Below are 18,592 nucleotides of genomic sequence, written 5' to 3' on the forward strand. Positions count from 1 at the left end.
TCTTCCTTTCGATTAAATTTCGCGTCTGTAGCACGTCATCTTCGTGGTGTAGCAATTTTTGTGGCCAGTAGTGTAGAATGCCCCGATGACGCGCAGAAACGTGGCACCGCATGCTTGTCCTTATCGCACGCCTGCTAATCTGAAGATTAGCGGGGTTTAAACCCAAATGGCGAAAAAGTGTCAATAAGAACTTGTGTAGTAGAGTTTTTTCGAACACTGACTTACTGTCTGTTGCAATGTGACACGCATGTAATTGGGAGACTCGGCTTTACACTCTCCACGTTCAGTCACAGGGATGATGGTGCCGCTCTTCCAGGTCTCCGGAAAAGTCCGTGTCAGAATGACTTTGTCGAATTGTGGTCTAAGCGCATTGTTGGTACTCTCTGTGCAGTTCCTTCAGTGTCCTTCCCTAGATTTAGTGACACCCAGATGCCTCGTCGTGGGGCGGTCCCCGTACTGGCGCGGCCTCGTTCTGCGGCCACCACGCGCACGTGTCGTTCTGAGTCGGCGGTGCCTGCTACTGGGAAGGCGGGAGCCGGTCCCGAGCCGCCTGTGTCGCTGTCCGTCCTGTGGATCTTGAGTCGCACGGCAGTAGTTCTCTGTAACTCGTCTCTCGGCGCCTGTTGTGGCGGCGCAGCTGGCCGAGCAGCGGCGGCTGGCGCGGATCTCCACTGTGGGCTCCGCCCCCACCTGCCGCCTCGCCGCAGCAGCCAGACCGGCCGGTTACTGCGCGTACCCCGAGCGAGTGCCCACTCCCTGTTCAGGCGACTCCTCTCCCTGACGGGCAGTGGTGGGTGACGATGTTCTTGCAGATGCTGTCGAAATACACTCATCAGCCAAAACATGTCGATACAAACCCGGCCAGACGATCGCAGCGTCACCTGGCGAGGAATGCCTGCTAGTCAGACACACGCTCGGGCCACGTAGTTTCAGTGGGCGTGCTGTCAGTCTGTGGAATGGGGAAGGCGGCCACCTGTCCTTTTGATCGAGGGCAGATCCTAATGGCCCCGAGGCTCAGGAAGATCTTGCCGAGTCTTCGAGGAAACCGAGGTGAAACCACGTCCAGATGTCGCGGGGTTGGGGGACCGTTACTCATTACAAGTGAGGGACGTCGTACGCTGGGGAGACTGGTAATACAGGACGGGCGGCGGAGTGCGGCATAACCGACATCAGAGTTTGATGCTAGACAGAGTGCGAGTGTGTCTGAACACACATTGCTCCTAACGGTGGGCCTCCACAGCCGACGACCCACTGATGAGCCAATCCTAAAACCGTGATATCGGCAACTGGAATTGAAACGGGCACGTGACCATCGGCACTGGACGTTGGCGCAGTGGCAGAGCGCTGCACTGTCTGATGAATCCCGATAGCTTCTTCATCGTGCCGATAGGAGGGCGCAAATCCACCGTCTGCCAGCCGAACAGCTCCGTGACAAGCGACAGTACTTCGCGGAACATTCAGGAGGACATCTGGGGGTCCAGTGGAGCTCAGGCGAGGTACCACTCTAACATTGTGCGTGGTGTCTGTCTGTTCTAAGGCGTGCATCCTTACCACTTTCACGCAACGACGCTCTGAGCGTGTTTTTTAGGGGATTGACTAGTTTGAACCTGGGACCTGTTGCTGGTAAGGAGACGCCAGACCACACATAACATGCAGAGTTCAGAAGAGTTCAGTGAGACTAGCGATGATATAACCAAATACTTAATGATTTCAGCGTCAGCTCCACTGCACTCCCTGTAAAAGAATCTTAATACTGATTAAATTTAGTGGAAGGGGTTCAAGGCTTTCCTATTTTTAGTTAGCTGGTAAAATAACGTCGAAAAAGCAGTTAAGTTTACCATTGGAAATTTTATTCTACTCACAAAACATTGTTTATAAATTGCACTATTGATAAAAGGAGATGTTTTAATGCAGGATGGTAAAAACCAACTGCGTTCAAGAAAAATGTGACCGAATATTCCCTGAATGGGTTTCCAAGTTCTACAATGGATCGAAGGATGACCTATGCCATATCACATCTATAACCTAGTCTTAAATTAAGTTTCATAAAAGAGAAAACTATCAAAAATGGTCTACAGTGACCCACAATTATCTTTAATTACTTATTTAACTTGTCGAAAATTACAGTGCCTGATGTGGCTTCTCAATAATTATATAACAGAAAAATCATCGCGTTTCAGATTTTAACTTCAAGTAGCAAATGTGAATGCCGTGAAGTTTAATTGACGATCGACAGTAGTATTACGTAAAAGGGGATGTAACCGATGCGACTTCTGCAGTTCTGAGTGAAGCCTTATGCACTCTTATGCGGCATCACGTGCGTTGATTTCCTTGTCGGTGGTCAGTCAGCGTCAGGGGGTGGCGGGCGGCGCAGCTCCATACACCTCGCCGTCTCGGTAGCAACTTCTAACTTCTCTCTTCTTACAATTTACCGAAGTTTGTTTAAGAAAAAGGTACCTGGCTGTGTTTTCAACTGACCAATCAGGGTCTCAATGTTAACCTTAAGCTCCGCCTACAAAAATTCTGTCTATCCAATGAGAAACTTTGTACTTTTCATGGTATTTGCTATGTAACAGAGACACATATAGTCTCACGCTAAAACTTGCAGCTGGTGTGGCCCTTTTAGTGTTATTGTAAGATCCATACTGTTCTTCTGGAGGGCTCTATCTTTTAACATGGGCTGGGGGCTGTTCTTGGCGATCGGCCGGCGATGTGGGTGTCCGTCCCTTATCGTAGGGCCTTCTAGCTTACACGACTCTGCTCTCGGCTTCTGCTCTCGTTTCTCCCCTCGGAACTGCGTCTGTTTCACGGTGGGAAGGTATGACGTGCATTTAGGCTTTCTTGTGTTAGTCTGTGGTATTCCATTTGCTCACTCGTCGATCTATTACTTTGCTTAATTTAATGTCCTGATTTATTCGGAGCTATGTGACATACTGCCGGATTTGCTATCATGTCAGGGTTTTCATGGAAGGTGTTGGATTTGCCTGACACCTTACACCATGACGGCCAAGGAGTACCGCAGACTAGTTGCAGACCACGTACACCTCTCCGCGACTATCACGTTTCACGACGACAGTGGCATTTTGCGGCAAGATAACACGCTATATGACAAGGTGAGGAGTGTGATGCAGTGGACAGAGGAACACGGTGGCGAGTTCCAGTTTATGTGCTGCCTCCCCACCTCGCGAGACGTGCACCCGATTGAATTACCTCTGCGGTCTGGTAGAACATGGCGGCGGGGCTCATCTCCACACTCCCCGGACTTTACGGGGATTAGGCGAGTCGTGTCTGCAGATAGGGTGCCAGCTCCCTCCAGCGACTACCGAGGCCTCACTGCTTCCCTGCCGTGACGTGGCGTTGGTGTTATCTGTGACGAAGGTGGACATACGCGGCTATTAGGTTGGTGGTCATGATGTTGTGGCTGATCTCTCAATTTGTCTCCTTGGCGTTGAACCGATGAGTGGCGTGAACTGTCTCAGTAACTTGTGGAACACTACGTCCAGGTGATCGGCTGTTAAGACGTTCATAACATCTACCGCTGCAAAGTCCTGAAGGCCCTTGGTGATGGCAATGATCGAGGTATCTGGTGATTCGCGAACTCCGTGCAATATGTTTTGCGTTAAGATTGCGTGCCCTGAATTGAAGCCAGCTTCTTACGTCTTGAGTGTCTAGGAGCCCTTTAGGTGCGCGGTAGGCAGCAAGCAACGTCACGACACCCCGAATGGTTTCCACCACCACCGCCTTGGGTTTGATAGTTGCCAACGCCGGTCTCAGTACTTCTTAGCGGCGGGCTGAGAGTCGGTCCTATCACGTGTCCAGTTGCATGTCGCCCGTTTCGGTGGCAAACGTAGGTAGCTTCGTTCGCTCAGGTGAGTTTCGTTTACAAGACAGATGTCGATATGAAGACGACGACGTAGATATTTCATACCACGTCCACTTTTACAAGCATGGTTAGTGACAAGCATGTTGAGGCTTGGGCTGGCTGTTCAGAACTTCCCATTGCTGCTTGGGTTGTTGTTGTTGTTGTTGGCGCTGTTATGTAGCCTCGAACGATGTCTGATGTTAACAGGTCAGAGCTAATTCTTGTAGCGCGTTCGCCATGAGCGGTCGTTTCTGCATTTCCCGTGTTGCGAGACTTGTTTTGCTGTATTCCTCTGTGTTCTACATGCAGAGCATTCCATTTGTCTAATTAAAAGTGTATGACACTAATTCCATTGTTGATAATCAGTTATCGTAATTTTTGCAACATATCTTGACAGTATCAAAGGATGGCACCCGGTTTCTGCACATCATCTTGGAGACAAATTACAATGTTAATTATAGGAATTATATCTAGATGATTGTTTAACGCATTCCCGTTCACCATCCCAGAGATACTTCGCATTTATAACCATAGGGATTATATCTAGATGATTGTTTAATCCATTATACATTGCGAAACTGATTTCTGAAACCATTTCTCTAGTGCAGACATTTCTGGAAGTCAAACTGTAGAGACAAAAATTATGTCTGTAAAACAAATGCAGAAGAGCACCTCCATACTTGAGTAAACTAACGAAAACAAGACTCTTTACGTGAAATAAAGAGACTGACATTCTTAAACATGCTACGATTTAATACTTGCATGTCGTATTGTTTTGTTTCATTCTGTATAGAAAAGAAATTGATGATTGAAGTTGTCATTAATGCTATAGCATTTGATTGCTCTAGAGACAGACAAAACTGAAATACATCTTTCTAGTACAAAATCATGGTGGAACTTCGGAAAGACGATCACAGTGTTATGACTTATGGACTTCGAAGTCGTTCATTTCTATAAATATAGAATGTTATCCTCAGTGAAAAACAAAACAAGTATGTCATGACGATTCATGGATACGCCTGTGAGTCGCCGGCCGCGGTGGTCTCGCGGTTCTAGGCGCCCAGTCCGGAACCGCGTGACTGCTGCTGTCGCAGGTTCGAATCCTGCCTCGGGCATGGATGTGTGTGCTGTCCTTAGGTTAGTTAGGTTTAAGTAGTTCTAAGTTCTAGGGGACTGATGACCTCAGAAGTTAAGTCCCATAGTGCTCAGAGCCATTTGAACCATTTGAACCAGCCTGTGAGTCACATTTGTAATTCTGCAATCGCTGAGATTAATTTTTAATAGGAGAAAGTGAATGGGAAAATCAAATATCTTGACCACGCCACTGAACCGAGAATCAGCCATACTCAATCTTCTAAAATAGTACAATGAAGGGTATGGGAGGTAACTAAACAAAACAATTTGTTGACCTCGTCTCAGTGATTTTGCTATTGCTGTATGACCTACGTTTCGGATTATAAGAACATTTTCTAGTACTAAACTGATCCCAAGAATGAGAAAAAAGAGAAGATAAAACGCCAACTTTTTAAATATATCGATTCTTGACTTAAACTGTAAAAGCTATCTCTGCTGACAATTTTCACAAATTACATACGAATTTATAAAATTCTGTAGGACAGCATTTACAAAAGTCATTAGTAAATTTACAGTAACTCTGACTAAACATTCCGTGGAGTAGAGCTATATAAAAAATGGTTCAAATGGCTCTAAGCACTACGGGACTTAACATCTGAGGTCATCAGTCCACTAGACTTAGAGCTACTTAAACCTAACTAATCTAAGGACATCACACACATCCATGCCCGAGGCAGGATTCGAACCTGCGACCGTAGCAGCAGCGTGATTCCGGACTGAAGCGCGTAGAACAGCTCGGTCACTGCGGCCGGCAGAGCTATACATAGGAATGGATTTTTTGTTATGTAAATGAATGTACAAAGATTCTTCTTCTTTGTAATAGTTTCAATATTGTCTGACAGGAGTGAATAACTGAATTGAGTTTGTTCATCCAGCAATAAATGTGGTGATACATACATCTGTTTCTTAATTTCTAAAATTTCTAACCGAGAGAACTTTGAACGCTTTCCTTGTATGTTTTGGACTTTTATTTATTATGCAAATGTGGTTTTGATGTATACAATGTTTTGGAAAAGGATGGATCTGGCTTCTTTAATCTCGAACGTCCATGTTGCTGTCTGGGTCTGGTGACGTCTGACCTCCCAATCTGTCAAATATATTATAAATTATGTCTGAAACTGTGCCTCTAACTGGAATGTGTTGTACCACGAAGAACCAGTCAATGTTCGTCAAAATTTGCGGAAATGTTCTCACACCATTAGTATTCAATGATCAAACTTTCATTCCGTTTGGAAGTGATGTCCACTATCAATATCAGTATGAGGTGTGACCCACAAAGGTTCGAAAAATCCTGTGTTGAATCATAAAGCCCCTCAGATGTCATCTTGAGGGATTTATTGCCACACGTCAAGATGATGCTTTGTGATGTCATGAAGACTGCTGAAGAAAGGCCGATTCAAGGATTATTCTTACGTATATATCCTTATCCAGTACTTCAGGAACTGTGGGAAGCAATGAATTGTACCAGCAACTAATACGAGGGCTATCCGCAAAGTACATAACGTTTTCGTTTGTGTCCGTTAGGGGCAGGGCTAGCGCGGCCATCTTGGTGTCATGGCATTCCGCCGCTCAGTCGGCATCCTGCCGTGCTAGTGAGAGGTTCGTGCTGTACTCCGTTGAGTTACTGTGACAGTTTGAAATGTCAGCGTTAATTGAAAATGCCGCGCAGTGTGAAGTGCGTGCTGTAATAAGGTTTCTGACTGCAAAAAACTGTACACCGATAGAAAAGCTTGGTTACCACAAGTTTTGTGCAAGATGGATACCAAAAATCTTGACAGAGATTCACAAAAATCAGCGAATGGCTGTAGCGTTAACGTTTTTGGACGCTTACGAGAAAGATGGCGACTCATTACTCGATCGCATCGTTACTGGTGACGAAACATGGGTTAAGCATGTGAACTGCGAGACAAAATTGCAGTCAATGCAGTGGGGGCACACAAATTCCCCCCCAAAACCCAAGAAATGCATGCAGACAATGTCGGCAAGGAAGGTGATCGCGACTGTCTTTTGGGACAGAAAAGGTGTGATTTTTGTGGATTTCCTTGAAAGAGGCACTACAGTAAACTCAAAGGTATTGCCAAACTCTGCACAACCTCAGAAGAGCAATACAAAACAAGCGCAGGGGAAAGTTGGGCTCAAAGATCTTGCTGATTCACGACAACGCCCAGGCCCACACGGCAAATGCCACTCGTTAAGTTCTCGAATCTTTTAAGTGGGAGTTGTTTCCTCATCCGCCGTACAGTCCCGACCTGGCACTGAGCGACTTCCACTTATTCCCAGCAATGCAGAAATGGTTGGCTATGCAGCGTTTTGATGACGACGCACAGCATCAACCACGTGGTTGAAGGCGCAGGCGGCCGAATTTTACGACGAAGGAATTTCCAAGCTCGTCCATCGCTACGATAAGTGCCTTAATTTAAATGGCAACTATGTAGAAAAGTAGTATTTAAGTGTGGCTTTCATCTGTATATAACAAAAAAAAATTCCAATACTTTATTTATTTTTAATTCCAAAACGTAATGTACTTTGTGGATAGCCCTCATAGTAATTTGCTTTACTGTATGAACTGTAATGGGACCTACGAAACACAGGGTGTTTCAGAAGTGATGGTCAATATTCAAAAGTATGACAGGAATGATCATTCCAAACAAAAAAACTCAAACATGGGCTCTAAAGCGCTCATCTTAAGAGCTATGAGCAATTTTTGATCTTCGATACTGTGAGAAAAATCTCTTCTACTGGAAGCGCTTTGCTTTCCGTATTTTGGGAAGTGATAGTATGGACCAAAATAAGAAAAAAATATCGAGTAAACATGTGTTCTGAAATGTGTACTTTAAAAGTTATGAGAACTTGTTCACTAGAAGAGTTGTGTTTCAGAGTAGCAAAGATAAACAAGTGTTCGCAGCTCTTGAAGCATGCGTTTCAGAGCACACGTTGCATGACCATTTTGCTTGGAATGATCGTACCTGTCATACTCCTGAATATTAACCATGACATGTGGAGATATATTGTGTCTCTGTCTGAGCTTCGGATCCCTACCGCATCGCAATAATAAGAAACTGATGTGCATAGAGAAGTTCAATATACAGGGTGTTACAAAAACGTACGGCCAAACTTTCAGGAAACATTCCTCACACACAAATAAAGAAAAGATGTTATGCAGACATGTGTCCGGAAACAGTTAATTTCCATGTTAGAGCTCATTTTAGGTTCGTCAGTATGTACTGTACTTCCTCGATTCACCGCCAGTTGGCCCAATTGAAGGATGGTAACGTTGACTTCGGTGCTTGTGTTGACATGCGACTCATTGCTCTACAGTACTAGCATCAAGCACATCAGTACGTAGCATCAGCAGGTTAGTCTTCATCACGAACGTGGTTTTGCAGTCAGTGCAATGTTTACAAACGCGGAGTTGGCAGATGCCCATTTGATGTATGGATTAGCACAGGGCAATAGCCGTGGCGCGGTACGTTTGTATCGAGACAGATTTCCAGAACGCAGGTGTCCCGACAGGAAGACGTTCGAAGCAATTGATCGGCGTCTTAGGGAGCACGGAACATTCCAGCCTATGACTCGCGACTGGGGAAGACCTAGAACGGCGAGGACACCTGCAATGGACGAGGCAATTCTTCGTGCAGTTGGCGATAACCCTAATGTCAGCGTCAGAGAAGTTGCTGCTTTACAAGGTAACGTTGACCACGTCACTGTATGGAGAGTGCAACGGGAGAACCAGTTGTTTCCGTACCATGTACAGCGTGTGCAGGCACTATCAACAGCTGATTGGCCTCCACGGGTACACTTCTGCGAATGGTTCATCCAACAATGTGTCAATCCTCATTTCAGTGCAAATGTTCTCTTTACGGATGAGGCTTCATTCCAACGTGATCAAATTGTAAATTTTCACAATCAACATGTGTGGGCTGACGAGAATCCGCATGCAATTGTGCAATCACGTCATCAACACAGATTTTCTGTGAACGTTTGGACAGGCATTGTGGTGATGTTTTGATTGGGCCCCATGTTCTTCCACCTACGCTCAATGGAGCACGTTATCATGATTTCATACGGGATAATCTACCTGTGCTGCTAGAACATGATGTGCCTTTACAAGTACGATACAACATGTGGTTAATGCCCGATGGAGCTCCTGCACATTTCAGTCGAAGTGTTCGTACGCTTCTCAACAACAGATTCGGTGACCGACGGATTGGTAGAGGCGGACCAATTCCATGGCCTCCACGCTCTCCTGACCTCAACCCTCTTGACTTTCATTTATGGGGGCATTTGAATGCTCTTGTCTACGCAACCCCGGTACCAAATGTAAAGACTCTTGGTGCTCGTGGTGTGGACGGCTGTGATACAATACGCCATTCTCCAGGGCTGCATCAGCGCATCAGGGATTCCATGCGACGGAGGGTGGATGCATGTATCCTCGCTAACGGAGGACATTTTGAACATTTACTGTAACAAAGTGTTTGAAGTCACGCTGGTACGTTCTTTTGCTGTGTGTTTCCATTCCATGATTAATGTGATTTGAAGAGAAGTAATAAAATGAGCTATAACATGGAAAGTAAGCATTTCTGGACACATGTCCACATAACATATTTTCTTTCTTTGTGTGTGAGGAATGTTTCCTGAAAGTTTGGCCGTACCTTTTTGTAACACCCTGTATACACTGAAGCGGCAAAGAAACTGGTGTAGGCATGGGTATTCAAATACAGACATACATAAATAGGCAGAATGCGCTGGGGTCGGCAACACCTATGTGAGACACCAAGAGCCTGGCGCAGTTTTCAGATCCGTTACAGCAACTGCAACGGCAGGTTATCAAGATGTAAGTGGGGTTGAAGATTGTGTTATAGGCTGCGCACGAGAGGTGGGACACAGCGTCTCCGAGGTAGCGATGAAATGGGCATTTTCCCATACGACCATTTCACGAGTGTTCCATGGATATCAGGAATCCGGTAAAACATCAAATCTCGGACATCGCTGCGGTTGGAAAAAGATCCTGCAGGAACGGGACCAACGACATCTGAAGAGAATCGTTCAGCGTGACAGAAGTGCAACCCAGCGCAGATTGCTGCAGATTTCAATGTTGGGCCATCGACGAATGTCAGCGTGTCAACCATTCGACGAAACATCATCGATATGGGCTTTAGGAGCCGAAGGCCCACTCGTGTATCCTTGATGACTGCACGACAGAAAGCTATATACCTCGCCAGGGCCCGTCAAAACCGACATTGGGCTGTTAATGACTGGCAACATCTTGCTTGGTCTGACGAGCCTCATTTCAAATTGTATCGAGCGGATTGACGTGTACGGGTATGGAGACAGCCTCATGAATCCATGGACCCTGCATGTCATCAGGGGACTGTTCAAGCTGATGGAAGCTCTGTAATGGTGTGGGGCGTGTGCAGTTGGAGTGGTATGGGACCGCTTATAGGTCTAGGCATAACTCTGGCAGGTGACACTTACGTAAGCATCCTGTCTGATCACCTGCATCCATTCATGTCCATTGTGCATTCCGACTGACTTGGGCGATTCCAGCAAGACAGTGCGACACCCGACACGTCCAGAATAGCTAAATAGTGGCTCGAGGAACACTCTTCTGTCTTTAAACACTTCCGCTGGTCACCAATCTCCCCAGACATGAACATTATTGAGTATATCTGGGATGCATTGCGACCTGCTGTTCAGAAGAGACCTAACGGGTTTATGGACAGTCCAGCAGGATTCACGGTGCCAGTTCCCTCCAGCACTACTTCAGACATTAGTCGAGTCCATGCCACATCGTGTTGCGGCCTTTTTGTGTGCCCGCGTGGGCCCTAAACGATATTAGGCAGGTGTACCAATTTCTTTGGTTCTTCAGCGTATGTTATCAGTATCACCCAAAATTAAAAAACCCACATTACTAATTTTCTTGATGAGAATACATCATCGCGGTATACATTATTTTGACCTTAGCGCTGATACAAAGTCCGTGCATTCATTTGCAGTTGTAGACGCAGAACGAGAACTTCTTTACTGCAAGGACGCAGAAGATTTGCGGCTACTCGTGCACATGAACCACTGAGACCGGTATGCCGATATACGGTTAACACTTGGTTTATTCTCAGAGTCAGAGAGCCAGTAACGTGGCGAGCGCTCACGGACTGGGGCCCCAGGCCCGGCCTGGCCCCCGCCGCTGGGCAGCGCCCTGTGTGGCGGCAGGCGGCCGCTCCTCCAGGCCAGTCGCCTCCCGAGGCTCGGCGCACTCCGGTCCAGTCCCAGGCTGGAGAGGGCATCGAACCCCGGCCCTTCCGCACCAAAGGCAGTGACGTCAGCCGTTAACCTACGGACACGGCCAGCACTAATGTCACCTGCCGGTAGAAAAGAATGCTAAACAGCATCGAAAAAGAAATGTCTTGTGCTACGCTATATCATTTATAGGTACATGGAGGCTAGAGACCTAAACCTCGGTGTAGGTAAACGCTTCATTAACATTTACTTAGTCATTAAAATGTGGAAGCTTCTTTATTACATTGTTAGTACCTCATCTTTTCCCATCTTCCGTCTTACAATGAGACATTTCTTCCTTTTACATTTCTTTGTGCCATTTAAGGAGATGTCTGTGTATTTTTACGGGTATTTGTTTTTTTCAGACACTTCATAGAACGAGTGGTTCCTACGGCTATTATATTGACGCGAGCAGACGTTTTGGGGTAATCTACGACGGAAATTCTACTGAAGGAAATGTAATTACTCGTATCCGCCCCGATACGACAGAAACTGTTCTCAGAAGCTCTGGTCCATATGTGCTCATCAAAAGCCTTGAGGAATGGGCTCGCCATCCGGACCTCAAACAACGTGTTTCTTATGTGACAGGTATGTCGACTACCGCATCAATGCGATTGCAGAACGCTTTGGTATAATACCTTCACACTGAAAAATTCCCTCACTTTCAGTCTGAATTTTTGCAAAGCTTAACGAGGAATCTGAATGTATTTAGTGTTAATAATCAAATGTAGGCATATATCTTTTAATGAGAGAAAGTAATCTACTAGTTAAAAAAATTAAAAAAATGGAATTATGTCTTCATGGTATGGTATGTTTTTATAAATTACACGGGATGAATTTCTGTTCTAATCGTAAGTTTTCTACCTATCTGTCTTACTGAATGTTATAAAAAACACATTGTAATATAGAGTTCAGCATTCTTTCACAATAACTGAAGGAACGTCTTTAGCTGAAGCCAAGAGACACCACTTACAAGAAAGGAAACGTAAGTCACAGCTATAAAGTTACAACAACAGTGGAAAAATACTTGCGCACATTGCTGTAGATAATACGCTTCATCAATCAGGATCAAATACTATTCCAGCAGTAGTAATACAGGACAATTAGAACTATCCAAATGTAACAGATATAGCTATGCCAATGTGTCGTAGATTAATTTCTTTTCATGTCTAGGAAAAAAAAAATTGTTGCGAATATCCTGTCCATCTTGTCCATTTCGTTTAGTTATTTTATCTTCTCAAAATTTAGGTTGCTGCCCTTACGAAAATGCTACTGAATCTGTTCAGTTGTTGCTCTTGATTGTATGTAAGTGACAAGTGTGATGACACAACTCACTGGCCTGAATTACATTTCGGCACTGCTTTGACACAAAGTTGGCGGCCGGCCTGCGTCATGGCAGGCACGGTACACAGGAGCGACACACTTCCCAGCTACCGTGCCGCTCCTCTTCAAAGACAACGCTGTACTGTTCTCAGATTTGATGTACAGGTTTTGCTGCAAGTGACAGATAGTTGCCCACTGATTAACATGTATACTGATCGTGGTAGATGACAATATTTCCAACTACAGCTTTCTATCACTCAACTTCAAAAACTATGCTGTATGTTTTACATAATCATTTTGGTTATCCTGTACAGTACACATGTACATCCAAGTACCTTAAATTGTGCTACACATGCGCACGTATACAATAATTTTCTTGTGTAATAGTTAACTAACACAAAATCTTAGTAAATGAGATCTGCATGAATATTCGTGTTATGCTATACTTTTTGTTGTAGTGATCTTGAGTCCAGAGACTGGTTTGATGCAGCTCTCCATGTTACCCTATCCTGTGCAAGCTTCTTCATCTCCCAGTACCTACAGCAACCTACATCCTTCTGAATCCGCTTAGTGTGTTCATCTCTGGATCTCCCTCTACGATTTTTACCTTCCACGTTGCCCTCCAATACTAAATTGGTGATCCCTTGATGCCTCAGAACATGTCCTACCAACCGATCCCTTCTTCCTGTCAAGTTGTGCCAGAAACTCCTCTTCTCCCCAATTCTATTCAATACCTCCTCCTTAGTTATGTGATCTACCCATCTATTCTTTAGCATTCTTCTGCAGTACCACATTTCGAAAGCTTCTATTCTCTTCTTGTCCAAACTATTTATCGTCCACGTTTCACTTCCATACATGGGTACACTGCATTTTATATCCTCTCTACTTCGACCAACATCAGTTATTTTCCTCCCCAAATAGCAAAACTCCTTTACTACTTTAAGTGTCTCATTATTAGCTTCTAGTCAGCCAAACTATATCACGTTAGAGCAAGAAGGGGTTTGAAACTATCCAAAAAAATTTTGTTTCTATGCTGCACCTGTTTGTTGAGAATAAATCCATCTTTTTGAGACAGATGTTTAAAAATTTCTAATTCCTCGAACAGGTCCAGTTTGTAACCCTTACTCTCTTCGTGTAGCAATTCTACGTCATCCAGTTTACGTGGCGTATGTTGTAAGAGCAATAGATGTTCAGCAAACGTGAAACTGTACACATTTTCCCCATTTTTACCTAGCATGTGTTCTTTATGTCTTACTTTAATGGGTCTACCTGTCTGTCCAACGTATTGGGGCAGTCGTTACAAGTAATTTTGTAAACTCCGGATTTAATCCCAAGTTCTTCCCGCGCCCCAATAATATGAATCACTCTTTGTTTTAAGCTATTTTTTACGGAAAAGGCAACTCTCTAACCTTATTGCTTCAGTAGAGATCTTCTTATCTTGTATGATACGTTCCCCAAAAGGGAATAGAAATAAAGTTATTACGCTCACTCTTTATCGCCCTGTTATCTCCTAAGGCTGAAAATTTTACAGCTGTTTTTTCCTAACAGTTTGGTCATTTAACATAGGGTCATATCCATTGTTAATAGCTACGGATTTTACTAAAGATATTTCTTTTTCTAAAGAATTCTTTTCTAAAGGTGTGTTCACGGCACGATGAACTGCAGAGTGAGAGAAGGCAATTTTGTGAGACTGTGGATGACAAGAATCTGCTGGGATAATAATATCAGAAGAAGTATTTTTACGAAAAATTTAGGTGTTTTAAATGGTTCTGATATGTTTTAGTTATTGAGACAGGGGGTCTGAATTAGCACAACCTTTCAAATTTTGATGCGCGTGAGTATGTATCCCGGGTTTTAATGAGCGCGAGTTTCTCGCTCATACCACAAGTGGCCTCTCTCGGTGAAACTGTCTGCCTAGTGCTTCCACACCCTCTTCACGCCAGTTCACAGGCTAATTAGTGATAGTATGCCGCGTTCACATCGACCATCTCTTCATAATTATGCTGTACAGATGGAAGTGAAATTTTAATTTTAACTACTGGTGCCACCTTTGGCACGGTTGTTTTATGCATCTCTACTGCAAGATGTGATTTTAGTAAGTGACTAAAAGTTTTTGTGTTGTAATACTTTGCTAATTTTCATGGGTACTTAAAGCTATAAGCATTTTTTTTCCTTCTATCTCAGTTATGTTGATAAGTTTTTTGCTAATGACGGTGTCTTCCTGCTCAGGTGTATTTTTGGTTCCCATGAAGGCATATTCAGATATACCGAGGCCGTGCTCAAGGATTTCAATAAATCTTTATCTTATAACTATTTGGCTGTTATCTTTTACCGTGAAGTACTTTGAGTGTCTCATTTTCTAATCTAATTCCCTCAGCATCACCCGATTTCATTTGACTACATTCCATTATTCTCGTTTTGCTTTTGTTGATGTTCATCTTACATCCTCCTTTCAGGACACTGTACCTTCCGTTCAACAGCTCTTCCAAGTTCTTTGCCGTCTCGGACAGAATTTTGTGTGAATGTGTGTGTGTGTGTGTGTGTGTGTGTGTGTGTGTGTGTGTGTGTGTGTGTGTGTGTGTTGGGGCGCTCAACGTCGAGGTCATCAGCGCCCTGACACACATTGAAGGAAACAAATGTGAACAAATTTAGTAAAATGGAAGCATATACGCAAAGAAAACGGGAAAAGATGAGGAACGCTGTACAAGAAAATAAAACGTAAGAATACGAGAAAGGAGCGTCAAGAATGCCGCAGAAAATTGTCACTCGCTGGCCACTTACGTAAAATATGGGCGAATCAGTTACCTTGTGAACAGATTTAAGACCGTCTCTCTAAAGTTTTGGTAGAAACATTGGACAAGTCACAAAACTTTAAAACTTTAACCACATTCATTTGAGTAATTCCTAAAAGAGATGGCAGATCCACCGGCAAGTCAGCCGCGGTCCGCTGGTCAGAAAATAAGATGCATTCGAATAAAACGTGGCGCACAGTGACCTGGACGGCCCAAGCACAACACATTGGAGGGTCCTCTCGCCGGAGCGGGAATCCAAGCGTCATAGGACTGTGGCCTATCCGAAGCCGAGTGAGGAGAACCTCGTCCTGTCTACGTGGCTGGAAGGAAGTACACCACACACGCGTTGTGGGCTGGACTAAACGGAGCTTATTGTCAATCATTTCCAGCTACTCATCCCCCCACCGACGCATGACTCGTGATTTCAACAGAGAGGTGAGTGCGTGCAGGGGGGATGGCACACTGAAATACTGGCGGATCGAGGCACGCCTCCTTGGCTGCGAGATCTGCTCTTTCGTTCCCAGCAGTGCCGTTGTGCCCTGGAACCCAGCAGGAAGTCACCTCCTTCCCCAGTCATTGTAGTTGGAGGAGGGCATCCTGGATGTTCTGGACTGTTTAATCTGCTGGATACAAACGTTGCAATGAGTGAAGGGCGCTTTGTGAATCAGAACAGACAAGAAATGAAGGCGGGGAAGAGCGTTTCATCTGCTCCAGTGCCTTCAAGATCGCCGACAATTCTGCATCAAAGACAGTAAACGCTTGAGGCAGTCGGACCTTGAGGACAAGTTGCGGAAAAATAACAGAGCAACCAACGGAATCCCCCTGTTTCGACCCATCCGTAAAAACAGATATAGACGTCGTGCTCAGATAAAAATGGCAGAAAATGTTGCATTAAAAACAGAAGCAGGAGTGCAATCTCTCTTGTACCGCACCAAATCTAAAACCACTCTGGGCCTCTCCAGCAACGAGGTTTGCTGGCGGTTAAAACCCTGGATTTGGGGCTGTACGGGCTCCACACCGAGGGACTCCATCACACGTTGCACACGGATCCCAAACGGTATGGTGGCTCAGAGACAGTAGGAGGAAAGACGATCTAGAGGCTGATGAGCAACAATATGGGAAGTGGGTGAAGTTGGAGCTACAAAGAGCTGCCGTCGGATGGTAAGTGGCGGTTCCCCGGCCTCAGCACAGAGGCTGGGTATGGGACTGCCCCGATAAGCACCCGTGGCCAGTCGAATCCCCGCATGGTGGACAGAATCAAGGATCCGAAAATAAGAGGGCCTCGCTGACCCATACACCGTGCACCCGTAGTCCAGCCGCGAGCGCACAAAAGCCCGACAAAACTGGAGGAGACGCGTCCTGTCCGCTCCCCAAGACCTGTGGCTGAGGCACTTGAGGATTTTCAGTGCCTTCAGGGTTCTGGCTTTCAAATCTCGCAGGAGTGGCAACCATGACAATCCAGTGTACTCAATGAGGCCCAGTAACCGCACTGTATCTCTAAAATGTAGGATAGTGTCCCATATATGCAAGACAGGCAAATTAAAAGGATGACGGGAATGATTAAAATGAACACACACACTTATTGGCATAAAACTGAAAACCTATCTTTGCAGCCCACTCCTCTAACCACCGCCCTGTAAGTTGCAACTGACGGCTCACCATTGCAACACTGGAGGAGGAACAGAAAACAGCGAAGTCATCCACAAATAAGGGGCACTGTACTGGACTCCTTACTGTAGATGTTATATTGTTGATGGCTATGGCAAAGAGGGTAACACTTAAAACACTGCCCTGCGGCACACCATTCTCCTGCTCAAATCGATCAGACAGTGTGTTACCAACTAGGGTCTGAAAAAACCGCCGAGAGAGGAAAGACCGAATAAAAATGGGGAGGTGGCCGCAGTTGTGCAAGAATGCAGTGTCTCCAAGTAGTATCACATACCTTACTGATATCAAAGAAGATACCGATGTAGTGATGCTGATGGAGGAAAGCCTGCTGAATAACCGCTTCTAGGAGGGTCAGATTGTCGACTGTGGACCGAAATTTTCGGAATCCACACTGAGAGCGGCTAAGGAGTTGCCTGGTGTGTAAAAGCCAGAGCAGACGACAGTTAACCATCTGTTCCGGGGTTTTTACTACGCATCTCGTCAAGACGATACTCTGATAACTACTGGGACATGTGCGGTCCTTTCCTGGTTTGAGGAGGGGGATTAGAACTGCCTCCCTCCACGAGTTGGGGAAGACAACTGTCTGCCATAGATTAAAACATTCGAGGAGGATTTCCTTTGACGCCGTTGCCAGATGTCGAAGCATGCTGTACCAGATGTGGTTGTGACCGGGTGCAGTGTCAGAAGTCCCAGTCAGTGCCTATTCAAGCACCCACATGGAGAATGGAGAGTTGTAGGCGTCAGAACTGTTCGACATAAAGTACGACTTTTCCCTCTTGACAGTCGCACGGTAGCGACGAAACGCTGGATAATAGCTTGCTTTGGCAGTAGCTTGTGCAAAATGCTCGGCCAGCGTCTGAGCAATGCTTCTACGTGTTGTTTGGAGGCACCCCTGGTTCGACACTGTAGCTATCAGTAAACGGCTGTGTTTACCGTAAATCCTCTGGATGGCTTCCCATACTTTTGAGGAACAAGTAGAGCGATTGATGGAATTCAGGAACTCAGGCTATGATAGCTTTTTGCTGTTTAATGACACGGCGAGCCTTGTCTCTCGCGATTCGAAAGTTCGAGAGATTGTCCACTGTCGGGTGGAGTTTAAACTATCGAAGAGCTGCACGCGTGTCCCGCATGGCTAAATGGTACTATTCTGTCCACCAAGGGACAGGTCGCCTCTGAAGAGGGCCGAAAGACGTTGGTATGGATAGATTAGCAGTTACTGTGTTACTGTGTTCAGACACAACCAACTGGCCGAACAGCATTCAGTTAGCCCTGCCACTCATCCGCGTTGGTGGCTTCTGTTCCAGCAACACACCATCGAGTAGCTGAAGGCGGATCAGGAAGTGGTCGCTAAAATGAAGATCGTCAATGACCTCCCAGTGAACAGAGTCGGCGAGGGCAGGAGAGCAGAGAAAGAGGTCGGCGGCTGAGAATGACCCAGTAGCAGCAGAGAAACGAGACGGAGTACCAGCATTTAGGAGGCACAGCTCTCGAGATGTCAGGAGGTTCTCCAAAACTCGACCTCGATGGAAAGTAGACG

At 45.5% G+C, this 18,592-nt stretch overlaps 1 protein-coding gene across 1 annotated transcript in view; it reads left to right on the plus strand.

The window, feature by feature from the left end:
• LOC124620302 overlaps window positions 1-18,592 on the plus strand; it is a 227,146-nt gene that overhangs the window by 164,846 nt on the left and 43,708 nt on the right. The window contains exon 7 of the mRNA XM_047146975.1: window positions 11,638-11,860. Within this exon, the coding sequence (XP_047002931.1) occupies window positions 11,638-11,860 (223 nt within the window). The remainder of the gene's footprint in view (window positions 1-11,637; window positions 11,861-18,592) is intronic.

This window comes from Schistocerca americana, chromosome 6, assembly GCF_021461395.2.
Source record: "Schistocerca americana isolate TAMUIC-IGC-003095 chromosome 6, iqSchAmer2.1, whole genome shotgun sequence".
NCBI classification, from domain to species: domain Eukaryota; kingdom Metazoa; phylum Arthropoda; class Insecta; order Orthoptera; family Acrididae; genus Schistocerca; species Schistocerca americana.